This window comes from Hippocampus guttulatus, chromosome 13 (genome assembly GCF_054856545.1).
Source record: "Hippocampus guttulatus isolate MCC_2025c chromosome 13, RoL_Hgut_1.0, whole genome shotgun sequence".
Lineage (NCBI taxonomy): Eukaryota > Metazoa > Chordata > Actinopteri > Syngnathiformes > Syngnathidae > Hippocampus > Hippocampus guttulatus.
The window spans coordinates 14,935,944-14,951,900 of record NC_141273.1 but is presented as its reverse complement, the minus strand read 5'-3'; the positions used below and the strand labels follow the sequence as shown (position 1 = coordinate 14,951,900).

Here is a 15,957-nt window from a genome sequence, read left to right as displayed (position 1 = left end):
CTTGAAAATTGGCCCATGAATATTTTTTTGAAAGTGATTGTTTTACTTAGCGTTTATTCTTCCTATGTTCATTCCGGTGGTTAAAAAAAAAATCACCTCTCCGATTTCGGACCACTTCCGTGGTGGTACTTTTAACATTTTGATGGACACATTCCTCAACCAATCATCGCGCTCTTCACTTACTGGGGACAATTGAAAATGGCGTAGCTCACTTGGCTGGACGCAGGGAGGCAAAAAGGGGACATCTTTTGGTCTCCTTGTCCCTCTTCCACAATGCCGAGTGAAAGGTTTTCTGCTACGTCGATATCCTCGACATGTTTTAGTGGAGAAAATGAGAGGTGGCCCGGCAGAACTGCCCGTGTCACCGTAGAATACGAAGACGCGGACCAGCCATTGTTAAGCCTCAAAACATCTCTGCAGCATCCACACCACCAGGAGCACTCCAAGGTCAGACGCTTGCCTTTCCCCCACACCAGTTCACTCGAATTCTATTCAATTATTCTGCTTAAAATTCTCTGATGCATTTACTTTCTCACGCTAAAGTATCAGATCGCCTTTTTTTTTTTGTCATATGAACTGAATATTTGTCCTCTCCTGAGCCAATTAACCCTGACGTACTTTTAATTTCTCATGCACACAGTGAGTCAATTTCGGATGATATCCTCCTAATAAATGTACATATCAAAGTATGGACTACAGATATTTTCGAAATGCAATAATACTGTTAGAATTTAAATGTATTACACACGTACAGTCTACACATTTTTTCCAGAAACAGATTCAGTAAAAAACAGTTTTAGATATTCACAAACGATGCTCTCAAATTATAGGATGGATGCACTGGAGAACACATCTGATCCACACCAGAGGGATGTGCCTGAACAACAACAACCACCCTCTCCCGGGATGAAGAAAAAGAAGAATTTTCCATGGAGGACCAGATTTTTTTGGATTGGGGGCCGGGGATGGGGGGCACTCTCCCTCCCCCAACGCCTCCCATCCTCTTGTAACATGTCCGTGGTTTGGACCAAGCCTGTGGACTGACCTGGAGCTAATACAGCAAGTTACACTCATTCTTAACATTATTATGATTATTTGTTCTTCTTTTTAATTTTATTACAGAAATTCCACCAATGAAAGTCAATCCGATATTTAGATTATGAGATAGAAATTATATAATTAACCATTTATCCGTACATTATGGTGAACTACATGGAAAATCCCTGTGTTAGTATTTTGGGTGGGTTTTTTTTTTTTGTGAACAAGAAATGCGCCGCGAAATGAGTGGGCTAACCTCATTTGGATGTCCTTTAAATGAAGACTGGTCGTAGTCTACTCCGTACAAATATGAAGCACATAGTCTAAGACATGCAAAACTGTAGCAAGTGTGATTCTCATCTTTTTTTTTTTTTTGCTTCCTCAGAGAAGGATGAGCAGCAGGTTCAGTTCATTTCGAGATATGTATGAGTGTATATATTTGGGCTGCGACTAACAATTATTTTAATCGTCGATTTAATGTGGTGATTATTTTTGTTTGATTCATTCAACTGGAAAAAAAAAGTTAATTTCCATACCGTCATTCAAAAACAGATCATTATTTCATATAAACATAAATCGATTGTATTGTGGTTTGGTCCACGCTATGTCAGAAAATAGGCAAAAATTAATTGGTTTTTCAAAGTAAAAGCAGATGTTTGCAAATGTCTTTTTTTTTTTTTGGAAGGAACAAGATAATCAGTTTGCTTTCATGGAAGACGACAGAAATTGGACATTGCAATTCTAAAGAGTTGGACGATTTTAAGTGACTAAAGGATAAATCAATTATCTAAGTAGTAGTTGTTGATTAATTTGGTCATCACAGTTAGTCGATTAATTGGGTTTGAGTTTGATCGCAAAATAAATCAAATATTTCCATTGAGGGTCACAAAAAATAGTTTGTCCAATTTGAAGGGTTCAAAATATGTCCTCGTTTGAAAACAAAAGAATCCTCTGCTTCTACTGTTATTTTCAATGAGGAAAAAAAAAGCAATTCAGTTGTTTAAAAAATATGTGTACGATAATTGAGTCACACACATTAGTATTGATTATACCGATTTACGTATAATAAGTGTTCAACTTTTTGCATAATGCATGTTCTATTTAATAAGATGTCTTGTTTGTCTTATTTTATTCATTTGCGCACGATACCGTAAAGAGAAATTGTCATGCTAACATTATTTTAATAAGTAAAATTAATCCAGCATAAAAAAAAGCAAATTTTTAGTTGGATATACAGGTTTGTTATGCTAATTTTATGACAGTATAATCAAGAAAACGAATAAATGGTTGTATTTGTGTATATTAGTTTAATGTCATTTGTCCAAATTTGAGTAGGAATAAAAATACTTTGAATTGCATTTATTTCAATTCGCACTCAAATAAAAATAATTTGCTTCTGTCGATATATTTTATCCTCTCAAAATTATCTTAATGAATTCACTTGAAAGAAAAAAAAAGATACATTTGATTTTTTTATTTACAATGCAAATTTCAGTATCGATAAAATGTATTCCTCATCGTCATTTCAGTACAATTAATACAATAAAAACTTTTATTTCCGTACGTTTGTAGAAAATGAAAAACTTTGATCGGGCAGCGTGCAATATTACATCCAAACATGTCACCTTGTTGACTGATGCTGTGTGTATTTATATGATATTGTGAAAAACAAACAAACAAACAAACAAAACAAGTGACACGTTGTTTGAAAAGCAACAAAATCACCAACGTCTTCCATTTAAAATTTGTATAGTCTCATTTTAGTCTTCTGCATATAGATGCTCATACTTAACGTCATATATAGTCACCATGTAATGCATGATGCCTGCTTTAATGCAACGCAGATGAATAATCTCCCCGAGAAAAAAAATATACATAATAAAAAAATTTTTAGATGCATGATTCACCTTTTCCTTTCATAAATGCACTCAAGTAACAAATAATTCCAATAATAGCACAATTGAATCAAAACGATGAGACCGACCGAAGTGATTTTCCAATGGATTTTCCAGCCCTTTTGCGACATTGTGTTGTACATACATGACGTGTAATCCAGAAAATTGTACAGGATTATTGAGGTTAGATTAGCAGCAATAAATGCATGATTTCCGGGTGTCGCTTTTGGTGGCGGAGGCGCAACTGCCCGACTGCAACTTTCTGTTTTCAAAATAGATTTTGTCAGGCATCTAACCCTCCTGTCTCGTTGTGTTTCTCAGGAACGGAAACAGTGTTGGGGTCAATTTTGAGATGCGCCGGAAAATGGAGAATCTACCAATAAACGTTGTTTTGAGAATTTGAAGAAAGAAAACTACATTTAACTCTTAAAAAAAAAAAAAAAAGGGTGAATTTCAAAAGGGTAAATCTGACCCGGTTTATCAACTGTCCAACCGATTTAACTATCCAGAACCTGTAAGGAAAGGGGGGCGGGGGGGAATCCCGTTCAATGGAGCTTTAAGTAGGTTTCTTTGAAAACAGTCTTCCACCGGGTCGATTTGACCCAGTGCATGTTTCATTCAGTTGAATCCATTGACCTACCGAATTCAACCAAAAGTGTCCAAAAAAAAGTAAATATGTCAATGAAGATTGTTTCTAAGTGAGTAACTCTATTAATCGCCGTTTCAAAATCCGATAACCGTTGTTGTTTTTGTGACGTTTCAAAAAGAAATATGGTACTTACTAAAAAAAAAAGTATTGATTTAACTCTTAATCGGATCAATATGACCCTAGGCATGTTTCATAATCCATGTCAGAAATGCACCGGAGTGTTTAATTAACCAAAGTGTCGAAAATCTAAACATGAAGACATTTCATGCCGAAAAACAAATTTAACATGTCAATGGTATGTTAGGAGATGACCTTACGGGTCACTTTGACCCACCAGTGAACAGGAGGGTTATTTGTGTTATTGTTTGTTTGTTTTGGTGGGGTTCTTGATCGATACACAAGATAAACTGTACTATACTTTTCGCATTTTTTACACGCTTCAGAACGTCCAAAGTCGTTTTCCAAGCACTTTTTCTGCCTTGCACCGTCAACCACCATCCTGTGTTTATGTATTTATTCATCATGCCTTATGACATCATGTTTCAAGTCAGTAAGTACTAAAAACAAAAAAGATGATGCATGATTTTTTTAGCAGACCTGATTGTAATGCATGCAATAATCCACAAGTGTGTCATACTGTGTGCGAAGGGGAATTTGTTCATATTGTAGCAAGCATGTTGTAGCTTTCCCAAATGGAAACCATTTCTTTGTTCACCGAGGTGTACAAACTATGCACTCCGCAACTATGGGGAGGAGAACGGGCATGCTTATTAATATTCTTGTTCAATGGTTTTGTATGACTAACAAAAAAACAAAACAAAATGTATTCCTCAAAACTCAGCAATAGTAATGAGAATAAAATGCAGCATGGTGCCAATGATGAGGCCTTGTGTGTGTGTGTATTATTGTGACCTTTGACCCGTCTACACAGAACAACTAAAACCACAACTGAACTCAGGTGGTCCCACAAGTGCGTACACCCTCTTTTAAAACCTGGCCGTGTGTTTTTCGATTGAACCGATCACATTCGAACCCGGGGTAAATTGGAGTCGGCGCATCCCCAAATAAAGTTCAGGTGTTCACGTTGGTGATCTTGACATTTTTGCACTGGCATCGTACGGCATATTATATCCATAAAATGTTTTTGTTTTTGTTTGTTGTTGAATCAGGCCAATGCTGATTCCAATATGTGACAGAAACAAACTGCAAAAATCCAACTAATCAGAAAAAAAATTGAGCTTAATATTCAATATTTACTGAATAAAATCCACTAGTTTTTTTTGGTCCCCTAACACTTGCGGCAATAAAATATGAATTACAAGCAAAGCATTTGACTGTTTTACAATAATGTTGTCCTTTCGTATTTGTTTAACTTTACAACCGGGCGAAACATGTGCAAAAATCGGACAAATTTTTTTTGTGTTTTAATCTCATAATTGTCTTATTTTGTAATGTAAAAAAAAAATAAAAAATCAAATTGGCCGATTTTGGCGCATATTTAATCAGAATCATCTTTATTTGCCAAGTATGTAGAACACACAAGGAATTTGTCTCCGGTAAGTCTTAGGTAAGTTAGCATTAAAGAGCTAATACTGTCTGATTAATCAGTCCGGCCCAGCCGTTTATTTCCAGTGGAACTGAAAAGAGCTGGCCGAGCGTCATTGAGTAGTTGTTGCAAGCAAAGGGCTGTTTTAATGAGAAAAGGTAACGGGCCATCATACACAACACATTGTCATAAAGACACAAACACAATAACAATAAACACGGGCATCACTTGTCCGCCTTGCTTCTGATCTTCCTTACTTCCGCCAGGCAGCTTTTCATGTCATCAAAGTACAGTTCAAACTTCCGCCTCACCTGCAACCCAACATTTTTCGTTTAGATCCTTTACGTTATCAAACATGAGCATCAAAGTTAGCATGAAAGTCTCTTTTGTTGACGTTTTACCTCATTGATGCTTTCCATGAGCGGCTTCATCTCAAAAGACAAGGCGGACGCTTTCACCATGGAGCAGGTGTCCAGCACGTAACTGCAATAAGAAATTGCCATTTTAGCGGTTGTGTGTACTGAACAGGTGACGCTTTAGCGCCTTTACTGACCATACGACTAGCATCTTCTGGAGGAGGAAGAGGGAGCGGGCCGCGGCCAGATGTTGCGGCGCTGCGTGCACCACTTTCCCCACTGTGCAGCCGCACTCGCCACACATCAAGGAGCTGAAAATGCTGGGGAAAAAATAGTAATAATCAAGGATGGAATGTACACGGCCCACTGGTATCAAACCCCAGAATTTTTTTGGTTTTCTTTTTGTTGAAATTCAATAAGTTCAGTGCCATCTAGGCTTTGATTTCCTCCAGGCAGGACAAAATGGGTCTGAAGGAGAAAGTCTCCCTTTTTTTTGCTCAACGGTACACAAATCTGTCTGTCATCAGCAAAGCAGTGAGGGCAATACCATGATTCTGTTGTCCCAAAAACACGAAGCATGTAGTCTGGAAGCTGCTAGCAAGATTTGAATGCAGCATCAGGTACCAGTTTGACTATGTATTTTGGGAAATGGGCAATCAACTTAAAAAAACGTTGTACTTTATTTTAGACACTGGGTGATTTCACTCAATATATTTATTTCTATTGGATAAATTCTATTCATCACGATGCCATTTACTATGTCCAATTTGCAACAACATCATTATTATTTGTGTTCCTCACCAGTTAGCCAGTTCTCCTTTATTTCCACATTCCATTTCACTACTCACTTCCACGTTATCGGTGACGCCTGCAGACAAAAGCAACAAATAAAATTTCGGTGCACCACATATAAACTTGCTGAAAACGTTTTCTTGCCGCATAATATGATGGAGTCCAAACATTTGAGCTCCCCGCACACAGACAGGGAGTCTCCCAGCACCGTATTGCACTGCCTGCAGTGAAAGGTCGCCCACCGCCCGGGTTCCAACAGCTTGGCATCGCCGTCGTCGCGTTCGGTGAGTATGGTCTTGTTAAACTCCATGGTGATGTGTTTTTATGCAGAAGCAGAAAAAGTGCACGCTGTCCGCTTTGTGTTGTTTTCCCGGTGCGGGCGGTAGCGACGTAAAAATATTTCTAGGTAAAAAGATTTTAAGTGACTATTCGCTTTTATGCTGGTGTTGGAATAATGGCGGTTTTCTCAATAGAGGAAGTTCCTGCATGTAAGTGCTCTGCGATTGGCTGAAAGCTTCCGCATGATTGTGTCTGCGACTGGACGAGAGTGTTCCTATTTCACCCCAACAGCCAATCAAATGCGCCTCGTGCCTGCCGTTTGAAAATAGAGGCCCCTTCGGATTGTTGCACGGATGATCTGATCATCTAACCCTCTACATATTGCTAGAGTGCGTGCAAGTAACATTCCAACAATGCTAAGTTTCCGAACAGCCTGAAATGTAGCAGAGCGGCCAGGAAATTCATTTTCGAAGGCAACCACGACAAACGTCCCTACGCTGTACGAGGCATTTCGGCGGACGTGCCCAAGTGGACGCCACCTTGGTGGGGGCAATATGCCTATTAAAGTCAACGCATGTACATTGAAAACAAATCATAACTTTTCTTTTCTCGACTGTTTTTAACGAGGTTCGCTTTATAGTCAATGGCAGACCACGTGCTGTTAATATGCTATATTTGATTAGTTTTATTCTTCCAATTCAGCATTGAACTTTTGTAATTATACTTTAGGTGCGACGGTTTTTTATGTTCAGCCATTAAATATAATGACGCAGTGGTATAATGCAAAGGTTTCAAATTAAATATATGAATAGTAATAGTGCTACTAGTCTTGTAGCTATATTTTTTATTTCATTTGAAGAAATCATTTGTTTTGAAGCATTTATTTTTCATTATACAGTGTTCAGTCGTTTCTCTCTTTCAAATGTTTTTTCTTTCTTCCTTACTGTATTACACAAAGGTGATATGTCGGCTGTATTTTTTTTCTTTAAATGTTTTTACCCGCTTTCCATATCTTGCCTTGCACTAACATGTTTGGTGTACTAAAAGGTGAAAAAAAGCACTGTCTTTGATTTTTTTTTTTTAAATCTGAAAAAAACTTGAACTGGTAGGCTGAGGTTGGAGACCTCCATGTGGACGCAAGCTGAATGTTCAGGCAGTTTGTGGGTGTGTGCAGTGTCACTGGGTGTGGACATGCCTGCGTAGATATATAATGAGTAAGTATGCATGTTGATTCAGAAGTGCAGCAGGCAGGAACAGGCACGGGGGCAATGGATACCCAGCAAAAAGTTACAATACTTCGAGAGGGATTCCTGGTGAAAAGGGTAAGTTTTGAAGACACAATTTTCTTGTTGTCACTTGTGCAATCTCCTCTTCAAGTGTGTTTTCCACCAGGGTCATCTCGTGCACAACTGGAAAGCGCGCTGGTTCGTGCTGACGGCAGACAAGCTTACCTACTACAAATACGACGGCGGGAAAAGAGACTCATGTCAGCGGGGGAAAATCATACTGAAGGATTGTGTCATTACTTGCCCCTTCCTGGAGTACGACAATCGACCTGTGAGTCTCTGGCCTTGAACTTGACACGTTTTTTTCTTTATGTCCTTGCACTGCTATATGATGATCGTGTTGATGAAATGATTGCTACATCTGAAAACACTGGGCATGGCCTTTATTATGACGTATGACACGATGTGGTTTTCCGCAAATCAAAAATCAACACTGTCTCAAATCTGTATCACAATATCGAGATTCGGTTTGTGACGAACAACGTCTGCTTTATACCTCATAAACTGCAAGCAGTGCTTTTTAGAATGGAATGTCTTTTTTTTTCTTTTTTACCAATATGACGTGATATATCGTAATTTCCTTTGCCTTGAGCCAGCTGACTGGATGCTGAGTCAGCGTCTGCTAGAGTCCTTGTGATGACATCATCGCAATGAGATCATTGCTTATGCTTGTCGTGCATGAGCTCACTTTTCATCTCTATTCGTTTTGAACATCGCTTATCCTGAACATGGTCGAGGGGGTGGTGGTGGTAAGCTTTTGTGGAATGTTTTTCAAGCATCAAATTCACCATGAGAGTATGTGACCCCCCCCCCCCCCCCAAAAAAAGGCTTTTGTTTGAACATTAAATATCTTGCTTTGTAGTGTATGCAATTGAATCTACCGGTCGGTTGAAAAGGAATTGCAAATCATTGTTTTTTGTTTTTTTACATTTTCTCATGTCCCACTCTGTCCCATTGTTGTATGTATTGTTGTATGGCGTTCCACAAGGTTCAATTTTGGGGTCCCTACTGTTTTCATACAATGTTCCAAGTTCACTGGAATCGGAATTTACGTAAATAGTGACTCATGTTCTGCCAAAGCCATGATGTTACTGTTTAACCCGCTCTTCCGTCTATGGTTTCATCGTAAACATTTCCAAATGATTCTCCTGTATTATGACTCATAGTGACCAGCCATGCCCACTGGGATACATTGTATTTGTGCTGCCTTTTACAGTTGGTGTTTCGGCTTCAGACCAAGAACTGCGTCAATCACTTCCTGGAGGCGTGTTCTCGGGAGGAGCGAGACGAGTGGGCCGCCGACATCGCGGCAGCAGCGGACAAATTGGAGGCCGGAGCAGACGCCAATGGGGATGGGTCACTTAGTATCAGTCCGTCAACATCAGAAGGCTCGCAGCCACACAACATCAACCTGAGGTGAACTTATCGGTGGTTTAAAGTATCCAAGTCCCTTTAAAAACTGGTTGAGTCATTTCAGATAAAGACCATTATGCTCTAACTTACTGTAATTGCTCTTTAAAGGAGCCTGATTCCTGCATATGTCCATTTAAACCTGACTGATTCTTATATATATACAGTATACAGTAGGTCCTTAAAATAGCACCTGACGTGCTCCATTTTGTTTGTTTTAAAAAAAAAAATGCCTGATTTGTTGTTGTTGTAGCAAAGTGCTGGAGGCTATGTATGACGTTCACAGCGGAATCAACATGAGCAACCATGTGGAGCAAGGACGCATGTTCTCCAACTGCTTCTCAGGTTATACGCAGTCACAGTTCTTACATACGGCTCCTTTAAAGTAGCCAAGTTGGCATTCGTAAATGGGCTCTGTAAAGTATCTGATTTCTTCTAAAAAAGCCGAACGGTATGATTCCCGCGTAGGGTCTGCAGTGGTGGACTGGTTGGTGTTCACGCAGCTGGCGCTGACCCGAACCGAGGCGGTGACGTTGGCATCAGCCCTTCTGGAAGAGGGCTTCTTGCGCACCATCGGCCTGCGGAGCGTGGAGGCGCTGCGCACTGCCGGCCTCAGTGAGCTCTTCCTGGATGACTCCACGGCGCTTTACAGCTTTGTGAGTAGCAAGCAGGGGGCTTGATCCCTCCCCTATAATGCAAATGACGTATTACTGGGTTACATTTCTTGTGATTGCTTATTTGGGCACTCAATACATGTTTTTACGATTGAACAATTTTTTGTTAAAATTTTAAGTGGCATCCGTCAGGGAAGTTCTTGAGGTGACTCCACATTAGGGGGCAGTGCCACACCAAATCCAGCTGAGGTTGTTATTTTTCCACCCATTTTCTTTCTGATATGTTTTTAAATACGGAGTATATTTGTCTGTGGGTAAGAATGTTGCCGTTAAATACTGATGGGTTGAAATGGATCCCCATTAATTAATTAATCAATCGATTAATTAATTAATTGAATATACATTTACTTGGGAAAAACACAAGTAAAAACATAGTATTTGTCATCTTAGAAAGCTGTCATTTTTTTTGTACATTGTTTTTAAATGCTTTGGACATGGACAATTCACGAATAGTTATTCATAAAATAGAAAAAAAGCCCTTTAAAAAATGTGTAAAAAAAATCCACAAAATCTTGGGCATTTAAACGTGAGCTTATTAATAAAAAATACTAAACAAAATAAATAAAACTATGGGACTTTAAATAAATACATACATACGTAACACTTTTGGATGTTAATTAATAAAACCTAAAATCATATCTTGGGCATTTCACCAATACAAGTTTATAGATAAAATAACAGCGAAATCGCACCATTGCTATTTAAAAAAAAATCTAGATACATAAATCATTGCATTGTATATCGCTAATGTCAGATGTTTTTCAACTACTTTTCAAATCGTCAGTCAGACAACTTGAAGAAGCGAGGCTGCGTGAAAGCCGAGACCACGCTGTCTGCGGTGGAGCTCAGCGGTCACGTGATCAAGAGAGGCTACCTGCTCAAACAAGTAAACCCACGAAAAACAAATAGCTACCTTTTTTGTTTCCGTTCTGTTTTGAGTGAACGTGTCCCTGCGCAGGGCCACCGGCGGAAAAACTGGAAGATTCGGCTGTTTGTGCTACGCTCCGAACCTTCGTTCCTCCACTACTACGACCCCACCAAGGTGCAATAGCAAACGTTGTGTGTTACTTATTGCCTAGTAACACACACAAACACCCGCACACTGAGTCAGTCTGTGAGCCATTTCCTGTCTGATTTCAGGACGACATCAGCCCCGTCGGAGGATTCCCACTCCGAGGCTCACTGGTTTCCTCACTGGATGATAATGGCGTTCCCTCCGGTAAGTCTCACTGAACGTCACAGCTTTTCTTAGTAGGTAAAAAAATTATACACACACACACACACACCTTCGTAAATCAGCTAATTTCCAGACACATTTCCATATCTTGTAGAAAGTCTTCCCAACAGAATTGAAGCCAGAATAGCTGCAAGGCAATGGCACATGTTGGAATGTCCAGGTGTCCCAATACTGTTTGTTCAATCTAATCTTAACAGTAAGTGACGTCCCCCTGCGAGGTGTCTGGAGTTTAGTTTTTCTATACGAGCTAAACCATCCTTTATGGAAGCTTTTATACATGCAAAGGAACAGACGTTTTCAGTTCCTGTATATCCACTGCACTTTTAAGTAGCATTACCTCAGGGAAGTGTTTGAGGTTCCATTGTTTTTGACTAAATGTACGCTCTCTTGAAGGTGAAGATGTTGTAGCTTCAAAGGAAGCTTGACCAGTTATCCAAGTACTTCTATCCACTCCCATTTTGAGTGGCGTCCCTCAGGGGAGCTTTTGAAGTCCATTTAAAGTTTGCGAAACAAAGTTTGACCAGGCAATCCAAAATTTTCTTCACTACAATTTTGGGTGGAGTTCTTGATTGGTAATCTTGTCCATTTTTTTTTCATCCCCTGATCTGAAACTGCATCAAAATATGCAGACTTCGGGCAAAAGACAGACTACTGTCCAGGTGCTTTTATTCACTCCAAACTTGAATGGCAGACCTCAAAGAAACCTTTTAAGTCCATTTGTTTTCTTCCTGTTCTGAAAGCTTGATCAGGTGTCCCAGTACTTTTGTCCACTCCAATTTTAAATGGAGTTCCTCAGGGAAGTATTTGGAATCCATTTATTTTCTATAAACCATCAGGTAGACTGAGAGGCCATTAAGGGAGTGAAAATATTAGCAACAGCTCTCCAGATTATACAGAAAAAAAATCTTCCTTGTACTTTTGTCCATTGTGAGCTTGTTTCGATATATACCTAATGTTTTGTCTTCTGCCTTCCCTTATAAGGTGTCAAGGGCAACATCCAAGGCAACCTGTTCAAGATCATCACCCAGTCGGACACACACTATTTCATCCAGGCTCCGAGCCACCAGGAGAAGATGGATTGGATCGACGCCATCCGGGAGCATACGTAGCCCAACGTGCAGCGCTGCTATGGAAAAGTGGTGTCACACAATATCCTGCCAGGTGCCGTCATGTAGCTCATGTCAAAAGTTGCTAAGCATAGGAATACTTCAAAAAGTCTATCATTGTTTTCAAAATACATTTTTTTTGTGTGTTATTACATGTGTTGGATATTTATTTATTTTTCAATTTTACAAGGCTAAATCCAAATATGGTAATATGGTAAATCATAGAATTGTCAGGCCACAGGCACTTCAAAAAAACCTCCCGATGTATTCCATGTAAATTGTCATAAAGATTAAACTTAATCTTTATTTGTGTTTGTTGGTGAGCAAAGAGCAAAGAAACGTGACGAGTCAGGACATGACACTCGCCACTCCTGCCCCCGCAAGCCCGGTATGGCCTTCGGCGTGATGAGTCACAAACTGGCATCATTTAAACATAAATAAATCAATAAAATCCCAGCAGGGCAAATAACAATCAAGGGAATTTTATTACAGGAAGTAAAGTCGCATCAAGCAAAAAAAAAAAAAAGTTCTTGCTGTTGATAAAAAGCATTTAAAGTGTGTGGGCGTGACCTTTGTAAGATTTATGTTCAGAAGAATACACATTAGCAGAATCCGCAACAAGACTGTGTCATTGACAGCTTGACAGTACCAGCATCCACTAATGCAGTGATTCCCAAAAGTGTGACTTGAGTACCAGAAGTGGTACGTGAACAACATTTAAAACATGAAAAACAATAAAAGATCAAATGAGAGTCATGCTTGTACAGTCGCTATGCATATAGGCCGTTTCAACCATTTTTTAAAATCTAGTGCGGTACGTTTCCTACGTTATATTTTACATTTATATGTTACAGTGGCAACCGATTCAGGGTGTCCCCCGCCTACTGCCCGAAGACAGCTGGGATAGGCTCCAGCATCCCCCGCGACCCTAGTGAGGATTAAGCGGTTCGGAAAATGGATGGATGGATGTTACAGTGGCATGCAACTTCTGCCCTATTTTTTGGATGAACACTTGGTCCTACTACCCTACTGTATTTTAATGTTTGTTATGGTGGCAGTTGGGGCAACAAGTATTTTTTTATGGGTGACACTTGGTGTCAATAGTTTGAGAACCACTGCACTACGGGAGTATAGTACCAGTACTTTAACTCATTCACTCCCAAAGACGTTTTTAAACGTCTTTTCAGACTTGGTCGAGAATTGGCTGGTACTGAATATTAATCATCAGTGAAGGCCAGTCTAGCGGCGGCATCCCTTTGTGTGTTATATATTTATTACAGATCATGAATGAAGTGGGTCCTTCCTGCGTAAGAAAAAAATCATTTGGGCCACACTCAAAGGAAAGCAAATATTAAAACTGGACAGTCAGAAGTATAAAGAAAAAAAATTGAATTGGTCTTTGATTGCGTGTGTTTTCTCAAAAGAAAGTAAGCCCTATGACTTTGAAGAAAAAAATATATAACTATCTCGTCATTAGTAACCAGTGATAAAAACGCAACTGGACAGATTTCATAATTAGCTTTTTGTGTGAGCGCAAAAATCCTCAGAGCAGAAAATATTGCAATTTGTACCAACAATGGCTCCAGTTCACATTCTTGTGTTGGTCTTTAAGACATTGACAATCGCTACATTCAGCCAGCACGTTAGTGAAGGCACTTTGTCTTCTCCAAAGTGTGACAACTACTGTTTGACAAAACACAATCCTTGATCTATTTTATCCAGGTACACTGTCTCCAAACATCTGTTGTTACGACGGTGGCGTTAAGCCACCTTGGTGAGTTGGACGTCCCCGAAGACACGTAACGCTGTCAGGCTGGCGAGCCGCGGGAGGCGGTGGGTGAAGCCGCACAGAGGCTGACCGTCCACTAAGATGCGGAACTGCTGGTGCTCGCATACGATCTCCATCTAGTCAGAAAGACGAACACAAAATATGCATCTTCGATAGCGATGATACCAATCGTGATGATATAGACGGTAATAACAATTGTGACAAAGAAAGCTATTACGAAAGGATAGTGACAAATCACAATAATATTAAGTAACGATAGCTAGTGCTAACGACAGCGCACTACTATCAATAACGGCAACATCGATAGGGTAATGATAAAAATAGCACATTAGCACTAATAATAGCGCTAATAGTGATGATGGTAGCGATAATAACATGATTTTTAGCAATCACGCGAACCATTAAAGCAACAACGTTGGGATAACGATTGCGATAATGATACAATAGTGATCATGTGACAATTGACAATGATAGCAATGATTGTGATACTGAAAGCAATAGTAGTGATAACAATTACCAAAGCGGCAATGCCACGAGCAACTACAAAGATAATATCGATAAGTAAAACAAACATGCTTATGATTTTAAAGAAAATCAAAGCATACTAGCAATGATGATCGTGACACGATAGCAATGACCATAGCAATCACATTATCGATAACGATAATGACAGCAATAAGATTAGCGATAATATTAGCAATAATTCTGCACATTTAATCCATGAATGTGATGGGGGAAATGTCATATTAGCATTTTATTGTATGACATGGATGATTAAAAAAAAAAGTATTACCTTAAAAGGCTCTCCGGGCGCAAACGGGAAGAAGGAGAGCGTGTTTTCGGCGGGACCCCACTTTCCTGCCAGCCGCGCGTTGCGTTGGACAGCTTTGTCCATGAAGCTGACCTTCAGCTGGAGACCCACGTCGCCTTCTGACTCCGCTTCCACTTGCTCCTCCTCTTCCTCCGATTCCTTCTGCTTAGGTGTGCTGGACACCACCACCTCAATACTACACGCCAGCATAACAATATTCATCACTGATCCCGGAAGTGAAAATGTCTACTCATCCGTTGATTGCCTTTTTTTTTTTTTGTGGTCTTGTATCGTTAACGTATCATACTATGAGGAGATGCATTTGAATAAAACATTTCTCTGGTGTGAGGAAGTCACGATGCATCATCATCCTCAAATCAGTTCTTTTTTTCTGGTAATTATCTGCACTCTTGCGCAATTTCTGAACCACTTAGTGTTACTGTCGAAGTAAGTTGTTTAGATGAAAGTGACACATTCTTGAACAAAGTCACATTATCTTACAAAACCTAAATGTATCAAATGATTCAACTTAATGAACTGCCTTTCAATTATGCATGGAAGAATCGAATTACTCAGCGCATATTTCCCCATAAGCAACAATGTGCTTTTATAATTCAAATGCATTACATCCCTCCAGGGCCACAGTGTGCATGCTCCCGCAGCATGTGACTTGCAAATGACCGCTCAAACACTGACCTCTTGGGTTTCTTGTCAACAATCCCCATCACGACCAGCTTCATGGAAGGCCGCAGACCGCCCTTTATCTCTCCGATGTACTCCTCCTGTGTGAGACAATGGATTAGCAGGAGAGAACAATAGGATGACAAATTACCACCCCCCCCTTTTTTTCTTTTCAATCATGATATTTCTATGGGATGTTGTTTGGAACAAACAAAAGCCATCTTACGTACATTTCCTTTCTTGTCCTTGTCTTCCATTCCAGTCAGGGTGTGACGCAGTACCGTGGAGGTCTGGAGAGTGGATGCCAAGTGAGAGGGACTGATCATCGTCGGCAAACCCCGCCTGTTGCCATAGAGACTGCCTCCACCGCTCGGTACAAAGTGACTGGAGACGTTTGGCGGAGTTCAT

General features: G+C 39.9%; 3 protein-coding genes and 1 long non-coding RNA gene across 4 annotated transcripts; 2 read left to right on the top strand and 2 right to left on the bottom strand.

Moving 5' to 3' along the window:
• Positions 1-153: 153 nt before the first annotated feature.
• On the top strand, positions 154-4,465 carry LOC147196524 (uncharacterized). Its single transcript, XR_015102712.1, has 2 exons — positions 154-447; positions 831-4,465. It is a non-coding gene; the product is annotated as an uncharacterized LOC147196524 (long non-coding RNA).
• A 614-nt stretch (positions 4,466-5,079) lies between these two features.
• oip5 (opa interacting protein 5) lies at positions 5,080-6,733 on the bottom strand. Its single transcript, XM_086127643.1, has 5 exons — positions 6,421-6,733; positions 6,286-6,352; positions 5,682-5,804; positions 5,530-5,611; positions 5,080-5,439 (listed from the first exon to the last, which is right to left on the bottom strand). Exons 1-5 carry the CDS (start codon positions 6,584-6,586, stop codon positions 5,353-5,355), a joined length of 525 nt encoding a protein of 174 aa, XP_085983769.1. The 5' UTR covers positions 6,587-6,733; the 3' UTR covers positions 5,080-5,352.
• Positions 6,734-7,607: 874 nt separating this feature from the next.
• On the top strand, positions 7,608-12,574 carry plek2 (pleckstrin 2). Its single transcript, XM_086127225.1, has 9 exons — positions 7,608-7,877; positions 7,948-8,112; positions 9,058-9,257; positions 9,505-9,596; positions 9,720-9,907; positions 10,710-10,811; positions 10,884-10,967; positions 11,066-11,144; positions 12,144-12,574. Exons 1-9 carry the CDS (start codon positions 7,776-7,778, stop codon positions 12,269-12,271), a joined length of 1,140 nt encoding a protein of 379 aa, XP_085983351.1. The 5' UTR covers positions 7,608-7,775; the 3' UTR covers positions 12,272-12,574.
• A 160-nt stretch (positions 12,575-12,734) lies between these two features.
• LOC147196521 (galectin-related protein B) lies at positions 12,735-15,937 on the bottom strand. Its single transcript, XM_086127227.1, has 4 exons — positions 15,780-15,937; positions 15,565-15,650; positions 14,851-15,064; positions 12,735-14,173 (listed from the first exon to the last, which is right to left on the bottom strand). The coding sequence occupies exons 1-4, from the start codon at positions 15,873-15,875 to the stop codon at positions 14,030-14,032; spliced, it is 540 nt and encodes a 179-aa protein (XP_085983353.1). The 5' UTR covers positions 15,876-15,937; the 3' UTR covers positions 12,735-14,029.
• Between the last annotated feature and the right edge of the window lie 20 nt (positions 15,938-15,957).